Raw genomic sequence first — 22,703 nt, forward strand, 5'->3', positions numbered from 1 at the left:
GAAAACTATCTCAGTGAAAAAGATTGCTGTCTGCACCCTCTACCCCCCCACCACCTCTCCGCAGCTAAACCCTCTTCTCCCCCCCTTTCCCTCTCCTACTCCCCCTCTCCCGTCCCACCCCCTCGGCACTGTACTCGTCCGCTCAACTGTATATATCTTCATCACCCTATTTATTTTGTTTAATGAGATGTACATCACCCTGATTCTGTTTATTTGCCATTGTTTTTATGAGATGTTCTTCCCCTTGATTCTATTTATTGCCATTGTTCTTGTCTGCCTGTCTCCCCCGATTAGATTGTAAGCCCGTCAAAGGGCAGGAACTGTCTCTATCTGTTGCCAACTTGTACATTCCAAGTGCTTAGTACAGTGCTCTGCAGTGCTCTGCAGTGCACTGCAAGAGAAGCAGCGTGGCTCAGTGGAAAGAGCATGGGCTTTGGAGTCAGGGCTCATGAGTTCGAATCCCAGCTCTGCCACTTGTCAGCTGTGTGACTGTGGGCAAGTCACTTAACTTCTCTGTGCCTCAGTTCCCTCCATCTGTAAAATGGGGATGAAGACTGTGAGCCCCACGTGGGACAACCTGATTCCCCTATGTCTACCCCAGCGCTTAGAACAGTGCTCGGCACATAGTAAGCGCTTAACAAATACCAACATTATTATAGTAAGCACTCAATAAATACTATTGAATGAATGAATGAATGAATGAAAGGATTCGATAGTCGTTCAGTGTTACTGTCTTTAGAGAGCTCGATTCAAAGTAAAAAAACCCTGGGGAATGAAGGCCTTTTGAAAAATCAATGTGAATGTTGAAAACATTTCTAAAAGTGGCTTTTTGAAAAGACATTTTGATGGAGATTAAGGCAGGCATACATAGTTTATAAGGAGAGAGGTATGTTAGATTAAGGAACTTTAATCCCATTCTGCTCTACGGGGCAATTTATTGATTTTACCAATCCATATACAGTGTTATTATATATTGATTTAAACTTCTCATAAAAGCATACCCTCGGTTACAGCCATCTGGCAATACATGCAACTTGGAGATCTATCATAGTGTAATTGCTGATGTTTCCCAGAGCACATAAACCTTGCCCCAACATCCCACCGAGTGGTCGATAAATCCGCTCCCTCTCTGCTTCACTCCTACTGCTCTCCCTAATCAGTCAATCGGTGGTATTTATTGAGCTCTGAATGTGTGCAAAGCACTGTTCTAAGTGCTTGGGAGAGTACGTACAATAGAGTTGGTAGGTTCCCTGCCTTCAAGGAGCTTACAGTCTGAGCACCGGTGCCCAGTGTGACACATGTGACATCAGGGATGTACAGGCAAGAAAGACATTTGCTGTCACCCCAGTCCCTATTAGATTGTAGAACTGGTTTGGGGACAGGGAGCCCACCAACTGCTGATGTAGCAGAGCACTTCCCTTTTAAAGATGGGCATAGGATCATTTAGTGTTATCGACAAAAATTAGACAAATTAGGGAGGATTCTTTTAAAGATGGGCATAGGGTCATTTAGTATTATTGACAAAAATTAGACAAATTAGGGAGGGTTCATTTAGTCGATGAAGAGACGAAAGACTCTGAGAGAACGGGGTCAAAAAACAGAACAGTAGGAAAGCGGCGAGCAGCCCGTTCGCCCCGGTGGGGTACAAGTGACCGCAGGACCCCGATCCCTGGCTGCCCTGCCAGCTTTATTGGTACGGCGGAACCCCATGCTGGCGTAGGGAGCCTAATCGGGGCTAGGCACACGTAGTAACAGTAGCCAGTCAGCACTTTCATGATCCCGTGACACCCGACCGGCCCGCGCGAGAGTGGCATGCGAGGATTTAAGTGGCGCATGGTGGAGGAGTTTCACATGGCGCGGCCATTTTACAGTCCACATGCACAGGCAATGGCGCAGGCATTTTACAGTTAACATGGCGCAGGTCCCAAGACGCGGGCTTGAGGCTGACCTCACCATCACCATTTTGAGGCGGTTCACACCATCTTGAGGCAGTCCACAACAGCTCCAATATAGGACTTGATTAGCTCATATCTACCCCAGCATGTTAGTACAGTGCTTGGCCCTTAGTAAGGGTTTAATAAATACCATTATTGTTATTGTTGTTGTTATTAAGATGTGCACAAGAGCAATGGAAGTTGTGAGTACGCAAGTGCTCAAATGAAGTAGAAATGCTCTAGTGGGAGAAGGAGAGAAAAGAGAGTTGGGAGATTTAACAGGGAGTCCTCCTGGAGGAAATGTAACCTCAGAAGGATCTTGAAGATGGTGAAAAGTGACTCCTGGATGTGAAGAGGAAGGAAGTTCCAAGCTGGAGAAGGCATGAGGAAGATGTCTACAACGAGAGAGATGAGAACGAGACACAATGAATAGGTTGGCTTCAGAGGAGCAAATCTAAGTGGTGGGGGAAGAGAGTTGATTGAATAATAATAATTCTGGTATTTAAGTGCTTACTTGGTGCCAAGCACTGTACAGTACACTGTACACTGGGGCAAAGCCAAGACCATCAGGTCCCACCTGGGGCTCACAGTGTAAGAAGGGAGAACAGATACTGAATCCCCATTTTGCAGAGAAATGACTTGCCCAAGGTCACACAGCAGGTTCTTGGCAGAGCTGGGATTGGAGCCCAGGTCCTCTGATTCCCAGGCCAATGCTGTTTCCACTGTTGATCAAATGCCTTGGTCGTGAGTTTCTGCTTGATGTTGAGAGAAATGGACAGCCGTTGGAGGTTTTTTGAAGAGTGGGAGGTGTGGGTGGAATGATGTTTAGAAAAACGATCAGAGTGCAGGGTGGACTGAAGGCAAAGAGATGCAGTAGCCGAGTTGGGAATATGAGAAGTGCTTGAACCCAGTGAGATGTCCAGTTTTGGTGGAGAAGGTGCATATTCTTCTGATGTTTTGAACAAAGAAGCCACAGGATCGATCAACAGACTGACTCTGGAAGTCGAAAAAGAGTGAGAGGAGCCGAAGATAATGCCTCAGTAAGACCAAGTCGTGGGCTTGACAGATAGGAAGATGGAAGGGGCAGGGGGTATCGGAGGGAAGATGGAGAGCAACCAGGGAGGAGGAGGTAGTCGATGCCGGGGGAGTGGAAGAAGTCCCCAAAGGAGTGAGCGTAGAGTACATAGGGCGTCTAAATTGTTAAACATTATAGTATTCATGATTGACTCTAGCAGCCTGATTTTTGTTACCCTTAGATTAAGCTTTCAGTAATGTCAACTGATTATCTAGAGTGCAATGTCATATATTTGCAGATGAACAACTGCGAGAAGAAAACGACAGGCAATCATGAAAGCCAGAGCAATTCTGTTTTTAGAAGATACTTGAATAAAATTTTAAATGAAGCTGGAAGACTTGGACTGGTGAGTATTTAGTAATGCTACCCGGACGCATGTAACTGAAGGGATTTTAAAAATATAAATCTGTAGATTTTCGAATGTGAAGCAAATATCCAAATTAAGAGCGGTTGTTGAAAATTCTTATTAATGGAATTTTGCACCCACCTTCTGCAGAGGACTGTGCTAGGTGCTTGTGACAAGTCAAAGGCGCGGTCCCTGCCATCCCGTTGCTGAGTGGGGAAAATCAGGAAGAGAAGAGGGTTTAGGATGGAAGATGCAAGTTCAGTTTTTGATATATTAAGTGAAAGGTGCAGACGTTATCCCGAGGGAGGTGTTCGGAAGGCAAAAGGAAGTATTGGAATGGTGAGCGGTTAAGAAGTCAGGGCAGCCAATGTAGGTTTGAGAGTCATTCGCATAGAGAAGGAAGTTGCAATCATGTATCTGGTGTGCTTCCTGAAAGAAGTGCAATGTGTGAGCGTTCAGAATTGAGTCTTGAGAGACTCTCCAACCTGAAGAGAGAGGAGCAGACCAGTCACAAAGGAAAAGTGAGATCTGGGGAAAACACTGGACAACTCAGGCTGGGGCAAGGACCATCAGCTCTATCTGGAGTAACGGGAAGATCAGGGCAGAGAAGAGGCTTATGTTTTGCCAGAAGGGGGTCCTCTGAAGCTCTGGGGAGTGCAGAAGGTGACTCTTTCTAGAAGAAAGTTTGAAAGAGAAAGTGGAGGCAGAGGGTTTATACAAGCCTCTGTAGTTTAGGCAGGAAAGGGAAAAAGGAAGTGGGGCAATAGCCAGAAGATGTGATAGGGTCAAGGGATTTTTTTTGTTTTTTCCCTCTCAGTGCATAGGTAGATTTGTCTATCTTTAAAAGCAAAGGGGAAGGAGCCAGAAAAGGAAAACTTGTCTGCAGCAAATGGTAAATAATGATGGCATTTATTAAGTGCTTACAATGTGCAAAGCACTCTTCTAAGCCCTGGGGGGGATACAAGGTGATCAGATTGTTCCATGTGGGACTCATAGTCTTCATCCCCATTTTACAGATGAGGTCACTGAGGCACAGAGAAGTGAAGTGACTTGCCCATAGTCACACGGCTGACAAGCGGCAGAGCCATGACCTCTGACTCCCAAGCCCAGACTCTTTCCACTGAGCCACGCTTATCACCACCAAGAATTAGGAGGATGAAAATGTAGAGGTTCAAGAGAGGCTTGAGTAAAATTATGGATGAGCTGTTCAAAATAAGAGTACCAGTTTCCCCACAGCACTTATATACAGATCTCTATAAATGATGTAGTATAAATTATTTGCATAAATGTCTGTCTCTCCCTCTGAACTGTGAGCTCACTGTGGGCAGGAAATGTGGCTACCACCTCTGTTGTAGTATACCAAGCACTCAGTACTGGGCCATGCACTCAGGAAGCACTTAGTAAATGCCATTGATTGATTCTGGAGGGAAGGAGAGGGACGTTGATATTTTTGACTGTTAGGATGGATGTCCAAGGGGGACATTTAGGTTCCTGCAAGCCTCCCTTTTCTGCTGTCGGATACAGAATACCGTGCTATACTGTGATGGGCCAGGGGTCTGATCCAGAAATGACGGTTCTTGTGTTTTCTTCAGAGAGATTGACAATAACAGTAAGAACGGGGAGAATTTTGGGAGAGAGCAGTTTTAAGAGGTGCGAGAATTGGCGTTCAAGGCACAGGAGAGTTAACTTTGAGCAATAAGTGGGAGACAACTGGGAAGGAGGAGGATGTGACTAAAGGGAGGTTAGGGAGGGGGAAGAACACCAAAGAAGGGGAAAGGGTTCCCCTTTACGGAACTTTAGTCTGATGGCCGCTTTTTTGCTGATAGTTTACAAGGGCTTCAGAGTTGGAGGAGGGGGAGGTGGAAGGAAAGCGATGGGGAGGCGTAGTACCAGTATTTTGGTAGGGAAAGGACAGTATCCTGGCTAGACTACTGTGTCAGCCTTCTCTCTGATCTCCGTTCCTCCTCTCTCGCCCCGCTCCAGTCTGTTCTTCACTCCGCTGCCCGGCTCATCTTCCTGCAGAAATGCTTTGGGCATGTCACTCCCCTTCTTACAAACCTCCAGTGGTTGCCTATCCACCTCCGCTCCAAACAAAAACTCCTCACTCTAGGCTTCAAGGCTCTCCATCACCTTGCCCCTTCCTACCTCTCCTCCCTTCTCTCTTTCTACCGCCCACCCCGCACTCTCCACTCCTCTGCCGCCCACTTCCTCACCATCCCTCGGTCTCGCCTATCCCGCCATCGACCCCTGGGCCGCGTCCTCCTGTGGTCCTGGATTACCCTTCCTCCTCACCTCCGACAATCTAATTCTCTTCCCCTCTTCAGATCCCTACTTAAAGCTCACCTCCTCCAAGAGACCTTCCCAGACTGAGCTCCCCCATTTTTCCCTCTGCTCCCTCTACCCACCCCCCCCTTACCTCTCCACAGCTAAATCCTCTTCTCCCCCCTTTCCCTCTCCTCCTCCCCCTCTCCCGTCCCACCCCCTCAACACTGTACTCGTCTGCTCAACTGTATATATCTTCATCACCCTATTTATTTTGTTTAATGAGATGTACATCACCCTGATTCTGTTTATTTGCCATTGTTTTTATGAGATGTTCTTCCCCTTGACTCTATTTATTGCCATTGTTCTTGTCTGCCTGTCTCCCCCGATTAGACTGTAAGCCCGTCAAAGGGCAGGGACTGTATCTGTTGCCGATTTGTACATTCCAAGCACTTAGTACAGTGCTCTGCACATAGTCAGTGCTCAATAAATACTATTGAATGAATTGGAAAGGGTGAACTTAGAGTGGCAAAGATTTTTCCATCCCATCCACGTAGTTAGGTGGAGAAGCTGAAGAAGCAGATCGTGAGGATGATCCAGGATCGTGGCATTTCGAATATCAAAGCGTTCAAAGCCACATTAGTGAGCGTGGACTGAAATATTTTTGTGGCTTCCCTCATGAAACACAGATGTGCTACAAGAAAATAGGATGGTCTATCCTGCCTCGTTGCATAGATCACACATAGATAAAAGAAAATCCATGAAACTTACAGAATAAACGATTGTTGAATGCCTCCAAATAGAAGTTGCCCTTACACTTTCGGCTCTGAGTTTTTGGATTCAAATTTCAAACTTTTTGTTTTGTGCTGCAACATTACAGCCTACTGAGGATAGCGGCGATATGCACTACGATGCTGAGATTATCCTTACAAGACAGACGGTGATAGAAATCCAAAAGTTTCTCAGTGGAGAAGATTGGAAATCAGGAGCTTTGGATGATGCATTAAGCGATATCCTAATTAATTTTAAAAGTCATAATTTTGAAGTTTGGAAATGGCGCTTTGAGGACACCTTTGGAGTGGATCCATATAATGTATTTATGGTAAGATGAAAGAGAACATCATTACTGTTTTTTTAATCCTCTTTCTTTATATTCCCCTCTATAGATCATGCTAAAACATCACTGTAAATCCACCCTCAAACATGTAATGTATATTTGGTTAAAATTGAGTATGAATCATTTTTAGATTTTCTCTGAGCAATCCCAGAGATTTCTTTGTCTTTTCTGATCATGTATTTATCTTCAATAGGTTCTTCTGTGTTTGGTGTGCGTTGTTATAATAATAGCTACTGAGTTATGGACACACGTTCGTTGGTATACTCAGTTGAAACGGATTTTATTCATCAGTTTCCTAATCAGTTTTGGATGGAACTGGATGTATTTATATAAGGTATCTTCTTTAGCCTTATAATAATTATGGCATTTGTTAAGCACTTATTATGTGCCAAGCTCTGTAACTAAGCACTGGGGTGGATCCAAGCAAATCGGGTTGAATACGGTCCCTGTCCCACATGGGGCTCTTAGTCTCAATCCCCATTTTACAGATGAGTTAACTGAGGCCCAGAGAAGCGAAGTGACTTGCCCATGGTCACACAGCAGACAAGTGACAGAGCCGGGATTGGAACCCATGACCTTCTGACTCCCAGGCCCATGCTTTATCCACTACACCATGCTGCTTATAAATATGGAATGATTGATAGAATGAGTATTTGTTACATTCAGCTGTTTTCCACGGGAGAACTGTGTAGAGTAAAATAATAATGGAATAGATCTAGGATAACCCCTTGTAGAAAGGGAGGCAAGTCGCCCGTATTAGGGGCCTCAAATTGCTGTGGCTTAGAGTATGGAAGTGGGAGTCAGGAGGCCTGAGTGTTGTAGGAGAATGGAAGGAAACTTCACCTTAGGTAAAACTTGTGCTAGAGTTTCATTCTGAGGTGCATGCCACTCATGTATACGCAAACAGGCTCGAAGATAATGCAGCACACCAAACCTAAACAGGCTCGTGTTATCCAGAAGGATGTCTTTTGAGTCCTTAATCACATTCTAGCCCAAGTGGGCATTGAAAGCACATGTTTCAGAGGAATTTAGCCTACCTACCTCAGTGTCTAGAGGAATAATAATAGGTGATATTTAAGTGCTAACTATGTGCCTAGCACTGCCGGGGTTAGATGTAAGATCATCAGATCCCACTTGGGATCCCAAGTGGGGCTCACAGTCTAGGACGGAGAACAGGTATTGAACCCCCGTTTTGCAGATGATGGAACTGGGACACAGAAGTTAAATGACTTACTCAAGGCGACACAGCCGGTAGAATCAGAATTAGAACCCAGCTCCTCTGACTCTCAGGCTCATACTCTTCCACTAGTCCATGCTGCTTCTCTGTGAGTCTTGGGCACATTAGTGCTTAGTCAACACTGTAAAAAATATTTGATGTTTTTCACTTACCAGTTTGGCTAACACCTTAAGACCAGTTTAGTAGGAGGAGGAATGAATATTTTGGAAGGAATTTTGAAAAATGCACTATTTTCAGGCTAGCAATCATTTGCTTATTCGCTCTTCTCTGGGTAGGCGGGGAGAAAGAGTTTGTAATGCAGTTGATTGGAATGCGTCGGGCAGGTAAACTATTATCTTTAAAATTAGCAGCCCGTCAAATTTTTCTTTTGGTCTTGGTTAGGTAGCTTTTGCTCAACATCAAGCTGAAGTTGCCAAGATGGAACCATTGCATGATGTGTGTGCTGAGATGAACTGGAGTGGAAGTCTTTTTGGTGAGATGCTCAGTACACTTTACTTGACTAGTTTATTTTTCCTTTGGAAAGAAATATAGAGGAGATTTGTATGCAAATTGATTGATGCCAGCCCAAAGTAGCAGAGTGTAATGAAAAATTTGATGGCTCTCATGTAAATGTAATGGACACGATAATTGTCTAATTTACTTTGAATTCAAGAACGTAGAGCAAATCATCAGCTTGTTCAGACTTCTGACTTTGGGGTGGTCTGACTTTCTAATGGTGTTATCAATGAAACTCACCATGGTACATTCGTTGTGGATTGCCTTCCTTGTAGATGAAATCAGTTGTCGTCATAACCCAAGGCTGCCAGATTAGGCGATTCCCTGTCACTTGAGAGACAGGACTGTAGCTGTGTGTGCGGCCTCCTTTGCTGAAGCAAACTGGGCTCTGAAGACATTAGATTCCTGCTCTGTTGTCAAGGGAACAAAATAAATCAGGCCATGACTACTTCCTCTACTCTATTCTTAAGCGTTTCTAATTTTTAAAGGAGGGCCAAGTTCCCAAAGTAGAAAAAAAAAAATTAAAAGACCATAGAATGAAGAAATCGTCCACATTCTTCATTTAGGATCACATCTAACCAATTTTTACATATGGAATGATTTTCTAGGAAGCACTGATTTTGAAATGGCAGAAGTAATTTCTCCATATAAGACACTTGTATAAATTTAAATGGATTTTAAGATAAGCTTCCAGAGCTCTAAGCTTGTCGAGGACAGGGAACATGCCTCCATAACTGTGTTGTGCTCTCCCAAGCACTTAATACAGTGCTGTGCACACTGTAAGCACTCAATCATTGATGATCGTGATCTTTTTTGATCTCATTTAACATAGAGAATTAAGCAGCCTCGATAACTTTATTGACAAACTTTAGACAACTGAAGGAATATGAAATTAGTAGTCTAAGGCCAAATGTCCCAACCCAAAGTGGCCTGAAATCTGTGTATTTGAAACATTTTCGATTTCTGAGTGTTTTGACTTTTATTTTTTAAGTGTAGAGTGGATTCGAAGCTCATGGACATTTAAGGATGACCCTTGCCAGAAGTACTACGAATTGTTATTAGTAAACCCAATTTGGCTGGTTCCGCCAACAAAGGTAGAGAATTTTCTCTGGTTTCTGAGGCTTCAGTAAAGAACATAATGAGAGTTGCCATCCCCCAGGCAAGTAGGTCACCCCAACCCGGAGTCCGGCACTATCACCCAAAGACTCCAGAAGGAACTGTCCGGCGAAGGTTTCCATCCCTGACGCTGCACTTGTGGTTAGGGTTGTTAGAGATGTAACCCCCCATAAGCCTGGTGGAATCTTTGTAAACCCTTCTCAAGCCATCTCACAACCATATCTTTCCCCTCAAATGACTCTTTTTGGGTCATGAATCTTACTTAAACGCTTAATACGCCTAGTGATATTATGTACTTATGCAACTTCCTGTGGTTCCCTCTAGTTATCACCCGTGAGGTGAAGTGCTGTATTTATCTTGAAGCTCCAACTTTCAAGCTCCATTGCTGCCCCTCAGCCTAGGGTAATGAGATTTGACTCTCACACTGATAACTGTACATATCAGTTCTGTCCCGTCAGTCTTTGAATTGCCAACCTGAAGAGCACTGCTCTTTCGGGCTGTCCTCATGGTCAGTTACCAAGTTTTATATCTGAATTCTTGATTTTTCTCATAGGCACTGGCTGTGACATTTACTAACTTTGTTACGGAGCCACTGAAGCATATAGGACAAGGCACTGGCGAATTTATTAAAGCACTCATGAAGGAAATACCAATCTTGCTTCAGATTCCAGTGTTAATCATGATGGCTTTGGCCGTGCTGGTTAGTATTTACCTTTCGATTGCATCATTGGGATTTGGGAAGAAAAGGCAATGGTAAATGCGTCGTTAGGGTTTAGATGACTGCGTACGTCAATAAGGGTTCTATGCAAACATAATTACCGCTAATGAGGCTTGTTTCTGGGAGAGAAACTTGTCTTTCGAAAGCAGGATTCTGGTCACATTTCTTCCCAGGACCAGGCGAAACCAAACTGCCACCAGCCTGCAGTAGCAGTCCCAGGAGAAAAGCTTTAAGGAGCACGTAGCATGAAATCTCCACTTCCAAACCTGCTAAGCAACCCTTGCGTTAGCGAGTCTGGCTAGTTGACAGAGCGTATTCCAGGGCCACGATCCGGTGGAGAGGAGACAGTAAGGTGGTAGGGTCTTGGGCAGCAGCGGCGGCGGCTAATCACGCAAACTCCTGGACCTGACAGGAACTGTGTTCTGGCAGAGATGGCCTGCCTCCACCAGGGCCACCCAGTGTCTTCCAGCCCTGTCCAACCAGAGCCAAAAATAATTCCAAAAATAATTTGAACTCCACAGTGCGCGGCTGCACCCAGACCAGGGACAGACCGTGACACCCGGCCCCGGCCGGCTTCTCTCTGTCACATTTTTCCGCATGCCCAGCTCTGTCATAATACAGTGGGCTGGATTTTAGCAGCAGCAAGAGAGGGAAAGAAGATACGAAAAACCCATTGAATTCAACGCAATGAGCCAGAAAAGGACAAAGGAAGAGTGAGGAGGTAGCAGATGGGGCATTGGTAAACATTTGAAGAAAGAGGCAGACTAGGGTGATCCAGTGTTTTAAGATTCACCCAGGTCCTTAATTTTTCGGGGGGGCGGGGGGGAGACAGCTCAATCCTCTGAACTTAATCAGATTAAATACCAGTGCCTTCCGCACTCACGCAAATGCACTAAGAAATGACTTTCAAATACACATGTAAAAGGTGTTGTTCCAAGGCCAGAAAATCCTTTGAAAGTATGTAAAGTGGAATATTGCTGCCAAGAGCAACAATTAGATTATATGTTCCAAGTTGATTTCATGTTATAACCTTTGAATTGCCATCTATGTAATCCCCTTAAATGTTCCCTCCCTAGATCTAGCCATCAAAGTAGATTTGTCAAGGGAAATCCTCATTTTATAAGAATGCTTTATGAATTGCTAATTAATCTGAATAAAGAAACTGTGAGCCCCATGCAGGGCAGGGACTGTGCTCAACCTGATTAGCTTGTTTCTACCCCAGTGTTTAGAACAGTGTTTGACGCATAATAAGGGCTTAACAGATACCAGAAAAAAAGGAGAAAATGTTTATTAACTTATATGGGAGAACCTTTGCCCAAATCTAAACTTGATATGCTTGCACGGTCATTTCTCAAGTGAGAAGTGAATTCAAAACTTGACCTAGCAACGTTTAAACCCTCGGAACTGTTGTTTTGGGTAGGGTTTCTGTTTTGGGATAGGAAGAACATCAGGTGACACCATCAGATACCTAAGAGGTCCAGAAAGAGAGCCCCCCCGGTCGCTGCAGCCAGGTGACAGCCGGCGGTGGAAGGAAATTGCCTACGATCGGCGTGGCGCGGCTGGTGACGCCGGGGACCTCTATCCTGAGGAGCAAGCCGCCCGCAGAGCGGAAGACTATCAAGGCGGAGATGCTCTGATGGAGAGGGACGCCCACCTGAGATTTCGCAGTCGCAGGAGGAGCCCCGAAGTGTTGCGAGCGGGGGACGTCTCAGATGGACCAGGAGAACGGCTCCCTGAGCGGGAACCCAGCGTAAGTTGAGCGGTTGGGGCCCGGAATGTCACAGAATGCCAGGGCAAGAGCTTCTAGTTGGGTATGTTTTGAATGGGGAAATCTATTTAAATACAGAAGACTGTTTTTCATCTTCAGATGGTTTGGTTTGGCCCATAATCCAAGTGCACCGGCTCAGAGTGAAAGTTAGAGTGCTAAAATCAAGCTGTCCCAGTTTTTGGAGACCAGTTTAGGGGCTCATCATGGGCAGGGAATGTGTCCGCTAATTACCCTCTCAAGTGCTTAGGACAGTACTCTGTACATAGGAAGCATTAAGTAAATACCATTGATGGATTGGTTGATCTGTATGTAACCTTTCACAAAGAAGGTTAATCAAAATTTTATTAATTTTAATGCAGAGACAATGAAGATTAAAAGAACAGAAAACTACATGGAGAGTTTTCAGTAGAGCTCAGTTTTAGGAGAGGAAATTGAAATAGCCTCAAAATTTTGCTTTAATACGGTACCTCACAGTCAAGATAAACACGTCCTTCCATGCCATTTCAGATGCCAAAACATAGTCAGAAAAAACATGAGGATTTTCCACCAGAAGAAGCACAAAAAGAGAACAGTTTGGACAAATTGGTAAGTAGAATGTTTTTAAAAATTTTCCTTATAGTGAATTTGAAAGAGCACCAATTTTGGATTATCCACTGGGAAAAGAGAGTTGAAATCACAAGGAGGGCCAAAACCTCTTGGTCTCAGTGAGTCTTGAAGACCATTAGTGTCTTTCTTCTCTCTGTATTAGCTCCACCCCTACCCAGAATGCCAGAAAGACCCTCACATCACACCACTCCTTAGACTGTAAATAGAAATCCCAGTTTCAGCTACAGCTTTACTCTCAAATACCCATGCTTGTTGTGAATAGGTTGAGATTAGAATAAAATGGTTACCGATGAACTTGTTAGCCTTTTAATGCCCGCAACCACGGCCTTAAAAGAGTGAAATTCTGTGAACTCTCGAGCCTTAATCCCGTGGATGGGTTTCATGACCCGCCTACCTGACTTCCACAGCTTAATAACCTTTACAGAGCGATTCATTTTGGGCACTAGAATACATTATAAGCACGCACATCTTGGGTGTTTTTTTTTTAAAAAAAAAAACTAGTCAATATCAACTTCATAGGCAGACCCACCCTAAGTAAATGGTTTTTAATGCCTACGGGTTGTACATTTTTTGCAGCCTAAGTCACCTGTGGTGGCTACAGTGCAGAAGGAGAGTCTGGAAGCTCCTGGAAGCCGCATGGATACAGTCCAGCCCGGAAAGCCTCCACTGCCGCCTCAATCGCTGGGCAACCCCGGAGAGGAGCCCGAGGCCTGGCCCGGAGCAGAAGCCAAAAACGGCAGCCTCAGCAGCCAGCCCCCCGATCCATCGGGCGGATCTGCGATTCGGGAAAGCAGCCACCTGGGCCAGCGGGTGACACAGACACAGGAAGAAACCGTGAGATCTGCTGTCCCTTTTTCTGCCCTCTGTCTTTAACACATCCCGTTGCTCCGGGCAACTGCCAAATGTAGCAGTGGGGTTTTGGGTGACTTGACTGAAACCCTCATAATGAAGAGCTAAATGTTGTCAGGGCAGGGGCCGACTCTTTGAGACACTATTTCATTTCCTTTCCTTTTACTTTTTGTTCGGTAGCACACACCCTAAAGACTTTCAACATTTCTTTTGTATTAGGACTTAAGACCAAGCAAGGCCTGAGAATATTTCACGGACACCAAGGCCTGAGAGTATTTCACGGACACCCTCTGATTTTCAGCAGCTTCTCCTGTTGATACCAGCGTGCCACATTCATTCTCTTCTCCTTTTATGAGGAAACTCTAGTCTGGAATGGAAATTTATTCTTCCAACCATGGTCTGCCTGCCCCTCTTTGTAAAGCCCTGGAACAAGATGCTAAATAAACAAGTTTAGTTACTTTTGAAGTGTTTAGTTTCTTGATAAGTAAAGTAAAAGGTCAATCAATCGATGGTATCTGTTGATTGCTGACTGTGTGCGGAGCACTGTAGAGGGGAGGCGGACTTTAACATAAATTACCATTGGTGAGGTGCATAAGTGCTATGGGGCTGGGAGGGGGATGAATATAAAAGTGCTTAGGAGGAACAGACCTGAGTGTAGGTGATACAGAAGCAAGATGTTGTTCAGGGGTGGCCTTTTGGAGATAATGTGCTTTTAGAAGGGCTTCGGAAGTTTGATCTGTTGTATATGAAGGGGGAGGGAGTTCCAGACCAGAGGGAAGAAATGAGCAAGGGGCGGATGGCAAGTTAGGCAAAATTGAGGCGCAGTGAGTAGGTAGGCATTAGAGAAGCAAAGTGCTCAGGCTGGGTTGTAGTAGGACATCAGCGAGATATGGTAGGATGGGGAGAACTGATTGAGAGCTTTAAAACCAAGGGTAAGGAGTTTCTGTTTTGACATTCAACTGTCCCAGGAGACCTACCACCATCGTGATGTGCGGTTTGAGGGAAGAAGAGTAGCTCTGTTTTACACTTGTCGAGTTCAAGTTGGTGGCAGGACAACCAAGTGCAAGTGTCTTGGAGGCAGGAGGAGATGTGGGATGGCAGATCAGATGAGAGGTTGAGAGATTTGTTTGAGAATTATCTGCATAATAATTGGGATATTTGTTAAGGGCCAGGCACTGTGCTGAGATTTGGGATTGATCAATCCATCCATCAGAGGCACTTATTAAGCACTTACTGTGGGCAGAGCACCGTAATAAGTTCTCGGGGGAGTATATTAGATAATCCAGTCAGGCACACTCTCCCACATGGAGTGCAGTCAATAATAATTATAATTCTAGTACTTGGCTATGTTGAAAACACTGTGCAAAGCACTGGGGTAGAAAGAAAACAAGCTGGGTCCACTTAAGGCTCACAGTCTAACTAGGAGGGAGAACAGGTTTGTATCCCCATTTTGCAGATGAGAGAACTGAGGTACAGACAAGTAGAGACTTGCCCATGGTCAGCAAGTAAACTGTGGCGCTGGGATTAGAAGACCCTAGGTCCTGCGACTCCTAGGCATGTGCTTTTTCCACTAGGCCATGCTGTTTCTGTATAAGAGAAGAGGTATTGAATCTCCATTTTACAGATGAGGAGACTGAGGCACAGAGAAGCTATGTCAGTTGTCAAACACAGCAGGCATGCGCTAGAGCTGGAATTAGAACCCAGATCCCCTGACTCCCTGGCCTGTGCCCTTTCTACTCTTGGTCTATTATTATTAATTATTATTAATCATATTTATTGAGCACTTACTGTGTAACAAGCACTGGATAAGCGCTTGGGAGAGTACATTCTAACATCAAACACATTCCCTGCCCACAGCGGGCTCACAGTCTAGAGGGCGAGACGGACATTAATATAAATAAATAGATAATTATGCATATGTGCCATGGGGAAGGGAGAGTGGACAAATGAAAGAGCAAGTACGAGCAATGCAGAGGGGAGTGGGAGAAGAGGAGAGGAGGGCTTAGGGAAGGCTTCCTGGAGGAGATGGGCCTTCAATTAGGTTTCGAAGGCGGGGAGAGCAGTTATCTGATATGAAGAGGGAGGGCTTTCTAGGCCAGGGGTAGGACGCGGGGGAGAGGTCGGCAGCAAGATAGACAAGATCAAGGTGCAGTGAGAAGGTTGGCACCAGAGGAATGAAGCGTGTGGGCTGCGTTGGAGGAGTGTAGTGAGGTGAGATGGGAGGGGGCAAGGTGGTTGTGCTTTAAAGCCAATGGTGAAGAGTTTTTGCTTGATGCGGAGGTGGCTGGGCCACCGCTGGAGTTCCTTGAGTGGGGAAACGTGGTCTGAACTCTTGAAGGAAAATGTGATTTGGGTGGCAGAGTGGAGTATGGATCGGAGTGGGCAGAGACAAGAGGCAGGGAGGTCAGCAAGGAGGCTGACCTAATAATCAAGGCAGGATAAGATGTGGTCGCATTAATGTGGCAGCAGTTTGGAGAGGAAGGGGCGGATTTTGGTGACGTAAAGGTAGTGATGTTGTGACAGGATGTAGTGATGGACTGGAGATGATAGTTGAAGCCGTACATGCAGATGAGCCCCTGGGGAGAGAGTGCAGAGCGAGCTGAGCGGGAAATCCAGAGGGAGGCTTGTGGGATGCCCACAGTAAGAGGATGGAACAGAGGAGTGGTCAGAGAGGTGGGAAAACAAGATCACGCTGCGTCGGCAAACCCAAAGCCTTAACCCAAATCTCTCCGGGAGGGAGAGGACCGTGGGGTCAGAAGCAGCTGAGAAGTGGAGGAGGATCCGGTGGGCTAGAGCCTTCTGGGCTTAGCTATGGGGAGATGGTTGGGAGACCTGAGAGGGAGTGCGGGCTCGATGGAGTGAAGGGGTGGGAAGCCTGGCTGCGGGGGTGAGGGGGGAAGAAGGCAGTGGGTGTGGACCACCCATTCCAGGAGTCTGGATGGCAATGGGGACAGGGAGATGAGGCGAGAGCTGGAAGGGGCCATGGTCTTGAGAGACAACCACGTTCGAAGGCACCTGGGAAGGAGCCATCTGCCACGGCACGGTTGAAAGTAGCAGTGAGGGAGTGGAGGTGAGAGGGAGCAAGGAATAGGGTCAGAGGCTCATGTAGAGAGACTGAATTTGGAGAGTAGGCAGGAGAACTCCTTTGAGGAACAGCTGGGAAGCAGGAGAAAGATGAGGAAGTGAAAGAGTGCTAAGGGGGCGATGGGGGAATTCTGGAACTCGTTGATTTTACAGATAGAGAAGGCGAGCTCACCATGGGTTAGTAGGGTGGCCGGGGGCCTCAGGAGTTGGAATTTTGGAAAAGCTGGTTGGGCTTGTGAGAGTCGGAGGAACAGCAGATTTGCCGAGCAGAAAAGGACTGAGTTTAGAGGTGCTACAGAGAGAATTTGTAGGGGCACAAGTTGGCCCAGAGCAGGATTTCCAACAGTGAGTTTAACGGTGCGGGAGGGTGAACTGGGTTGGTGCTCCGGGTCTAGAGGGGTGGGAGAGCAACAAAGGGATTTGCTCGGGGGGAGGCATACAGGAGTTGAGATGGGTTGAAGGGGTCAACTAATGTCCCTGTGACTATGTGCTCCTCCCTGTCCCCAGCCTTGTGCTCAGCTTTGCCCCCCCGCCTCCCAATATTCACTGATGAGAGATGTGGCTACCCCTTCACTCCCCCACCAGCAAGCTATAGGTCATCGTATCTGGAGTTGTACTTTCCAAGTGCCTAGTACAGTGCTCTGCACACAATAAGCGTTCAATAAATGCGATTGAATGGAGAGCACGAACTCGACTTTTCAGAGATTGGTAGGGGGCAGAGAGGACAAGGTGGCGTTGGGAGGAGTGGCTTTTTGCAGAGGTTCTGATGCCCTGCCAGCCTTTCCCTTCTTCCATCTCACCTGCTCCAAGCTTCTGGAAACCAAGATCGCTCCTATAACAATTTCCCCTTCCAAAGAGAATCGGTTGGGAGAGGGAAACCTACTTATCATGGTTGTTTTAAGGTTTAGGGTCATGGTCTGGGCTTGTCATCTATGCAACTGTTAAATTGAGAGGAAAATTCCATGTATAATTAGCAGTTCCTTTTGTTTCTGTGAGTCAAGTGGAAGGCAAGTACCCCGGCAGACAGAGAGCGTCCGACCAGTGCTACTTTAGCGTGAGCGGCAAACCAAGTCAGCGTGGTTTGAAGCTGGGCGTTAGGTACTGCAAGCACTCACCGAACAGGATCCCCATTGGGCGTGAGATAGCCATCCAATTCATGCCAAATAAGGCTCCTGTTTGGTGTCCGCCCCCCACCCCCAGAAAATTACCATTTTGCCAGAAGCAAGAAGAATGAAACATTTCCACTAATTTAGCTCGTGATCCTTTCTTGTACCTTCTCTTTGCAGGTACCAGATTTGACTGGTGCTGAACTCTTCTTTTTGATTACTGAGCTTTCCCTTGCTAGAGAGGAAAAGGAAATTCCACTGCTGGTACTGAGTGCAGATGTTTTTTTAAAAGCAAGTTGTCGACGGCCACTTTCAGTGTGTACTGGGAAAACCAATCCAAGGTCTGGGTATGTTAATGAGAGATCCCAGTAAAGCTAAGGGCGATACAGATCTGCAGATCTTCAGGAAAATTTAAGTGGTGGAGAGAGGAGGGAAACCCCCGGGGCTACTTTTGGTGAGTGTTTACATTTATCTTTTAAACCTACCCAAATCTGGTGAATCAAATTCTATTTTTGCGGTTAGATTGAGTTCAGTATTCTTATGGACAATTTTCTTCTATAAGCAGAGTTTGGAAACTTTGAAATTAGTTGCTTCCAATCAGCTCTACTGTTTACCGTTTCCCATTTCTCTTTGCAAAGGAAAGATTCCCATCGGTATAAGTGATTAAACCACACCCTGTTCGTGGCTCAGTGGAAAGAGCCCGGGCTTTGGAGTCAGAGGTCATGAGTTCGAATCCCAGCTCTGCCACTTGTCAGCTGTGTGACTGTGGGCAAGTCACTTAACTTCTCTGTGCCTCAGTTACCTCATCTTTAAAATGGGGATTAAGACTGTGAGCCCCACGTGGGACAACCTGCTTCCCCTATGTCTACCCCAGCGCTTAGAACAGTGCTCGGCACATAGTAAGCGCTTAACAAATACCAACATTATTATTATTATTATTACTTGAAGGAATTCATTCATTCAGTAGTATTTGAGCGCTTACTATGTGCAGAGCACTGGACTAAGCGCTTGGAATGGACAATTCGGCAACAGATAGAGACAATCCCTGCCCATTGACGGGCTTACAGTCTAATCGAGGGAAGTTGTATGGGATGAAGTTGGGTTTCCCGGTTGAGGGTGGGAGCCTTAAGCTCTCCTTGCACAATATGGCAGGGTGGGAGTTAGTAGTAGTTGTCCTTCTATTTTATACTTTGGGCTGGGGGGCAAAGCAGTTTATTCCTAGGGAACTAGAAGCAATAAGTATTATCCAGCCTCCATATATGATGTTCATTCATTCAATCGTCTTTATTGAGTGCTTACTATGTGCAGAGCACTGTACTAAGCGCTTGGAATGTACAATTCGGCAACAGAGACAATCCCCACCCAATGACAGGCTCACAGTCTAATGAGGGAGACAGTAAAACCAAACAAGTAGGCATCATGTCTAATAATGTTCCTCATGGGATGATGATGTGAATTGTGAAAATGTTCCTAGAGACTTAAATTTCATGTGAGTTCCCGTTCCTGACTTGGCTGAGTGTGCCGGGTAATTAAAAATGATACTGTAGGTCTCCTAGGGGCTTTTCTGAACCCTCCCCCCAGCCCAGCTGCAGCTCCTGGGGTCAGACACTGGGTCCCACCTGCCTCAGTGCTCTCTGGTCCACAGGGCCTGGGCTCCTTGGACTCTGCGACCAACCCCCACCCAGCTGCTTCAGGAGCTTGGAATCCCTGCCACATAGTTGCTGCTGTCCCCATGCCCCCCTCTCTCCCAAGGCTGTGGCCATTAATCACTCACCGTGTTCATTGGCTGTGACTGCAGCCTCGGGAGCTGAGTTTATCAGCATGTCTTGAATAGGTACCATCACTTTTTCTTTTTAAGGAAGGAGTGGGATGAGGAAAACCGGTCAGAATAGCGGGAACTGTTCTGTTCTGTCAGATCTAACGTATTGTGGTCGTGGGGCACCATATCTGTATTAAACCTGTCAATAGTGAGGGATAGGTTTCTCAGCCACAATGAACTCCACAGAGCGGTGCCTAAATTTATAGCTGGTTTTGGATTTTTGTTTTCATTTAGCACACCTGAGATGCTATAGGGAAGACCGTGAATAAAGTACAAAGATGCAGTAGGTTTGCCCAGGGTGTGTTTTTTTTCCACTACAGTTTTTGGATAGAATGCTATTAGGAAACATTCTTTCGACAAAGCGTGTCTAGATGGAACAAGGTGCAGTGCGGCTTGTGTGTTTTAGACGCAGCATCGTCAGGGCTCTGGAATTACAGTGTAAATTCTAGTGCTGTTTTTGATTGTTATCGCTTTAGGGTCTCCCCCCCCTTCCTTTTAGCAGCAGCTGACACCGATGACTAGGTCTCGACAAGTCAAACTTTTACCAAGAGCAGAAGCTGGAACAGACCTCGTCTGCCCCCCGTGATCCCAAGAATACTTAAGGAATAGTGCTCAACCTCAGTTAAGGTGACATTTCTTTTCCTCTCCTGCAGTTCTCGTCACGCTGGGGCTTTACCCAAGTGCGGCTTCAGCTGTTTTTTCCACACGGTTGTTACAATCTCTGAGGTGAGGATGTACGTCCCTCTGAATGCAAGGGATTTTCTAGATGAGCGGTGTGGCTGCCAGAGCAGAAGCTTCCAACTCTGACTAGTGGTGATGGGTTAGAAATGTCGGTCTAGAAAGAATGCCATAAAAGACAGTGGTATAGGAGGATTTTTATTCCTCATGTTCATTGTGAACCATGGCTTTAGGAATACAGAAAATGAGATTAGAAAAAATACCACTTTGAACAAGTCACAATTCTGATCAGTCATTTTGTCTGAATTAGGTACAGTAATCTACTGTATTAGCTGACCACCACCCTCTGCACTACAGATCTAACTACGTATAAAAAAAGTACCATTAAGATCAAAGATCAAAAAAAATCCAGCAAGATGAAACCTTCAAGATTTATCCAGATGGGAGTTGACACACTCAGTCGATCCCAAACAATAACTACAACGCTAGCTACCACCCCATCTCAAATGAATGTTACTTCATTATCATGAGGTAAAACAATGAACATATTTACAGAAATTCTAAAAAAAAATGTTTTAAACTGAATTACAGTGCTATAAATTCTCCTTTTAGGGAAAAGCTACTGTCTTTCCCTTCAATGTACTGGAAGAAAACAAGACTCTGCCCTGCCCAGAGTCCCAGTGCTAGTGGTCCCCCAATTTTTGTCCTGAACTCTGAAATTCCAACAAGGCACTGCCTTGCAAAAGTCCCTTTAGTTCAACTTTTGTCCCTCTGTTGGGGTCTCTCTGTAACAGAACTCTCTGTTCATCCATCCTCTTTGCCTGGGACCGCAAAATGAGGCTGAAGAAGTCCTCATCAGGGACTGTTGGCCCCTTGGTAGCAGCAGGGGGTGGAGCACATCTTTGATCATCTAATCTGGATCCCTAAAGATGCAAGAGAAAGCACAAAATTGAATTGCTGTAAAATGAGAATATAGGCATAGCAATGCAACAAGACAATGTTCCTTGTTATATTTACCCTGATTTTTTTTTTTTCCTTTGGGTATCAGTTTCTTCTGAGTGGACCAGGAACAATAGTGGCCCACAAGATTTAGCCATTTAAAAAATCTTAGGATGCTCTTTTTTTTTAGATTTTGGATTCAATGCCTGCTCCTTTGTTCACCCTCTTTGATATTACAAAACTTTTTCACTGACATTTTCAAAAATAACCTGTACATGAAATTGAAGATTTTCCTTTAACGCCACTCCATTAAAGCACGTACTCCTGTCCACCAGGGAGGGGCTGCACACTTGTCGTCATGTAAGGTATTGTTCTGGCCTTATGATTCTTAAAAATGGACTAGAAATTTAATAATGTGCAAGACAAGGAACCACTTGTGCTCAATAATATTCATTTTTAAAAATGGGATAATTGCACTTGTGATATGACAGGCTGTTCCTGACCTAAGAGAAGGTGAGACAAGATATACATTTTAAAGTTAGGATCAAGTTGGATTTTCAACTTCCTTGGATAGATAATTCTTTTCTTTGCTCTGTCATTCCTACTTAGACTTAACAAAATCACTTCAAGCCTACAATTAATATTACAATTTGGCCTGCTTTCAGGCTATTTTACTGCTTTAAAGGCATTATAGACTTAAGGGGGCTTATATTCTCTTTCCCCTTCACGAGGGTCCGATGGGGCTGGATGACTGCTGATCATCCATCCTGTTGCTTTGAAATCAGCTTAACAAGTCAAAGAACCCTTCGTCTCCGATTGTATCAGGACTTATTTTCTGAAAGATTCAGAGAAAAGCAGATTGTATTGTAATATTCCCTGTACTATTGCATCACAAATTCGGGGGTTTTTTAGCCTTTATTTAAGAAATAGTCCAAAAAGGAAAAGTTCCAGCACAAACTGCATTCTGACACCAACGTGTAGGCATGGCAGTCAGGGGGTAGAAATGCTCAGAGAACTGTCAAAGCAGCAAGAATGGATCAATTTCCTCCCTCCCACCTGCCTATTTCATTCCTCCGCCGCCTCCCCCCTACCCCACAGAAAAAAAAGTAGAGAGGGCGATGACAGAGCAAAACAAACCAAAGAAAGTTTTTTAGTAGACGTGGGGCAAGAACACGTCAAAGAATATCTCCCAAAATTTTCAGCTGGACTAGAGCTTTCTTCTACAGAAAAGGGCCGTACCTGACATTTGATGAGGATATCGAAGAAGTCGTCATCGGGCTCCCTACAGTCATTAGCCATAAGGTGACTGAGAACGGACTGGTTGTTGTGCTGATTCAGACGCAGCCCCGGTAAGTTGCTAAAACTGGCTCTCTGATCGTCGAGGCGACGGCTCTGTGAGCTAGCTAGAAGGTCCAAAAACTCATCCGTGTGCGGAGACAGCAGAGAAGCCGACCGAGCTACGGCAGAGAAAGACGGAGTGGTCTCAGACCTTATGACCTAAACCAGGCATGAGCCAGAAGGACAAACTTCCTCCTGGGCAAAGTCTATCTCTGG

At 45.4% G+C, this 22,703-nt stretch overlaps 2 protein-coding genes across 5 annotated transcripts in view; one reads left to right on the top strand and one right to left on the bottom strand.

Annotated features, from left to right (window-relative positions):
• CLCC1 (chloride channel CLIC like 1) overlaps nucleotides 1-13,988 on the top strand; it is a 30,931-nt gene extending 16,943 nt beyond the window's left edge. For both annotated transcript variants that reach the window (XM_029063341.1, XM_029063343.2), the window contains exons 4-13: nucleotides 3,248-3,355; nucleotides 6,498-6,719; nucleotides 6,928-7,068; nucleotides 8,353-8,443; nucleotides 9,463-9,560; nucleotides 10,136-10,282; nucleotides 11,721-12,050; nucleotides 12,576-12,653; nucleotides 13,251-13,508; nucleotides 13,743-13,988. In XM_029063341.1, coding sequence (XP_028919174.1) covers nucleotides 3,248-3,355; nucleotides 6,498-6,719; nucleotides 6,928-7,068; nucleotides 8,353-8,443; nucleotides 9,463-9,560; nucleotides 10,136-10,282; nucleotides 11,721-12,050; nucleotides 12,576-12,653; nucleotides 13,251-13,508; nucleotides 13,743-13,766 — 1,497 coding nt within the window. In that variant the 3' untranslated portion in view covers nucleotides 13,767-13,988. The remainder of the gene's footprint in view (nucleotides 1-3,247; nucleotides 3,356-6,497; nucleotides 6,720-6,927; nucleotides 7,069-8,352; nucleotides 8,444-9,462; nucleotides 9,561-10,135; nucleotides 10,283-11,720; nucleotides 12,051-12,575; nucleotides 12,654-13,250; nucleotides 13,509-13,742) is intronic.
• Nucleotides 13,989-20,389: 6,401 nt separating this feature from the next.
• GPSM2 (G protein signaling modulator 2) overlaps nucleotides 20,390-22,703 on the bottom strand; it is a 55,537-nt gene continuing 53,223 nt past the window's right edge. For all 3 annotated transcript variants that reach the window (XM_029062814.1, XM_029062813.1, XM_029062815.1), the window contains 2 exons: nucleotides 22,389-22,606; nucleotides 20,390-21,133 (listed from right to left, as the gene is read on the bottom strand). In XM_029062814.1, coding sequence (XP_028918647.1) covers nucleotides 20,894-21,133; nucleotides 22,389-22,606 — 458 coding nt within the window. In that variant the 3' untranslated portion in view covers nucleotides 20,390-20,893. The remainder of the gene's footprint in view (nucleotides 21,134-22,388; nucleotides 22,607-22,703) is intronic.

This window comes from Ornithorhynchus anatinus, chromosome 4 (genome assembly GCF_004115215.2).
Source record: "Ornithorhynchus anatinus isolate Pmale09 chromosome 4, mOrnAna1.pri.v4, whole genome shotgun sequence".
In the NCBI taxonomy this organism is placed as follows: Eukaryota; Metazoa; Chordata; class Mammalia; order Monotremata; family Ornithorhynchidae; genus Ornithorhynchus; species Ornithorhynchus anatinus.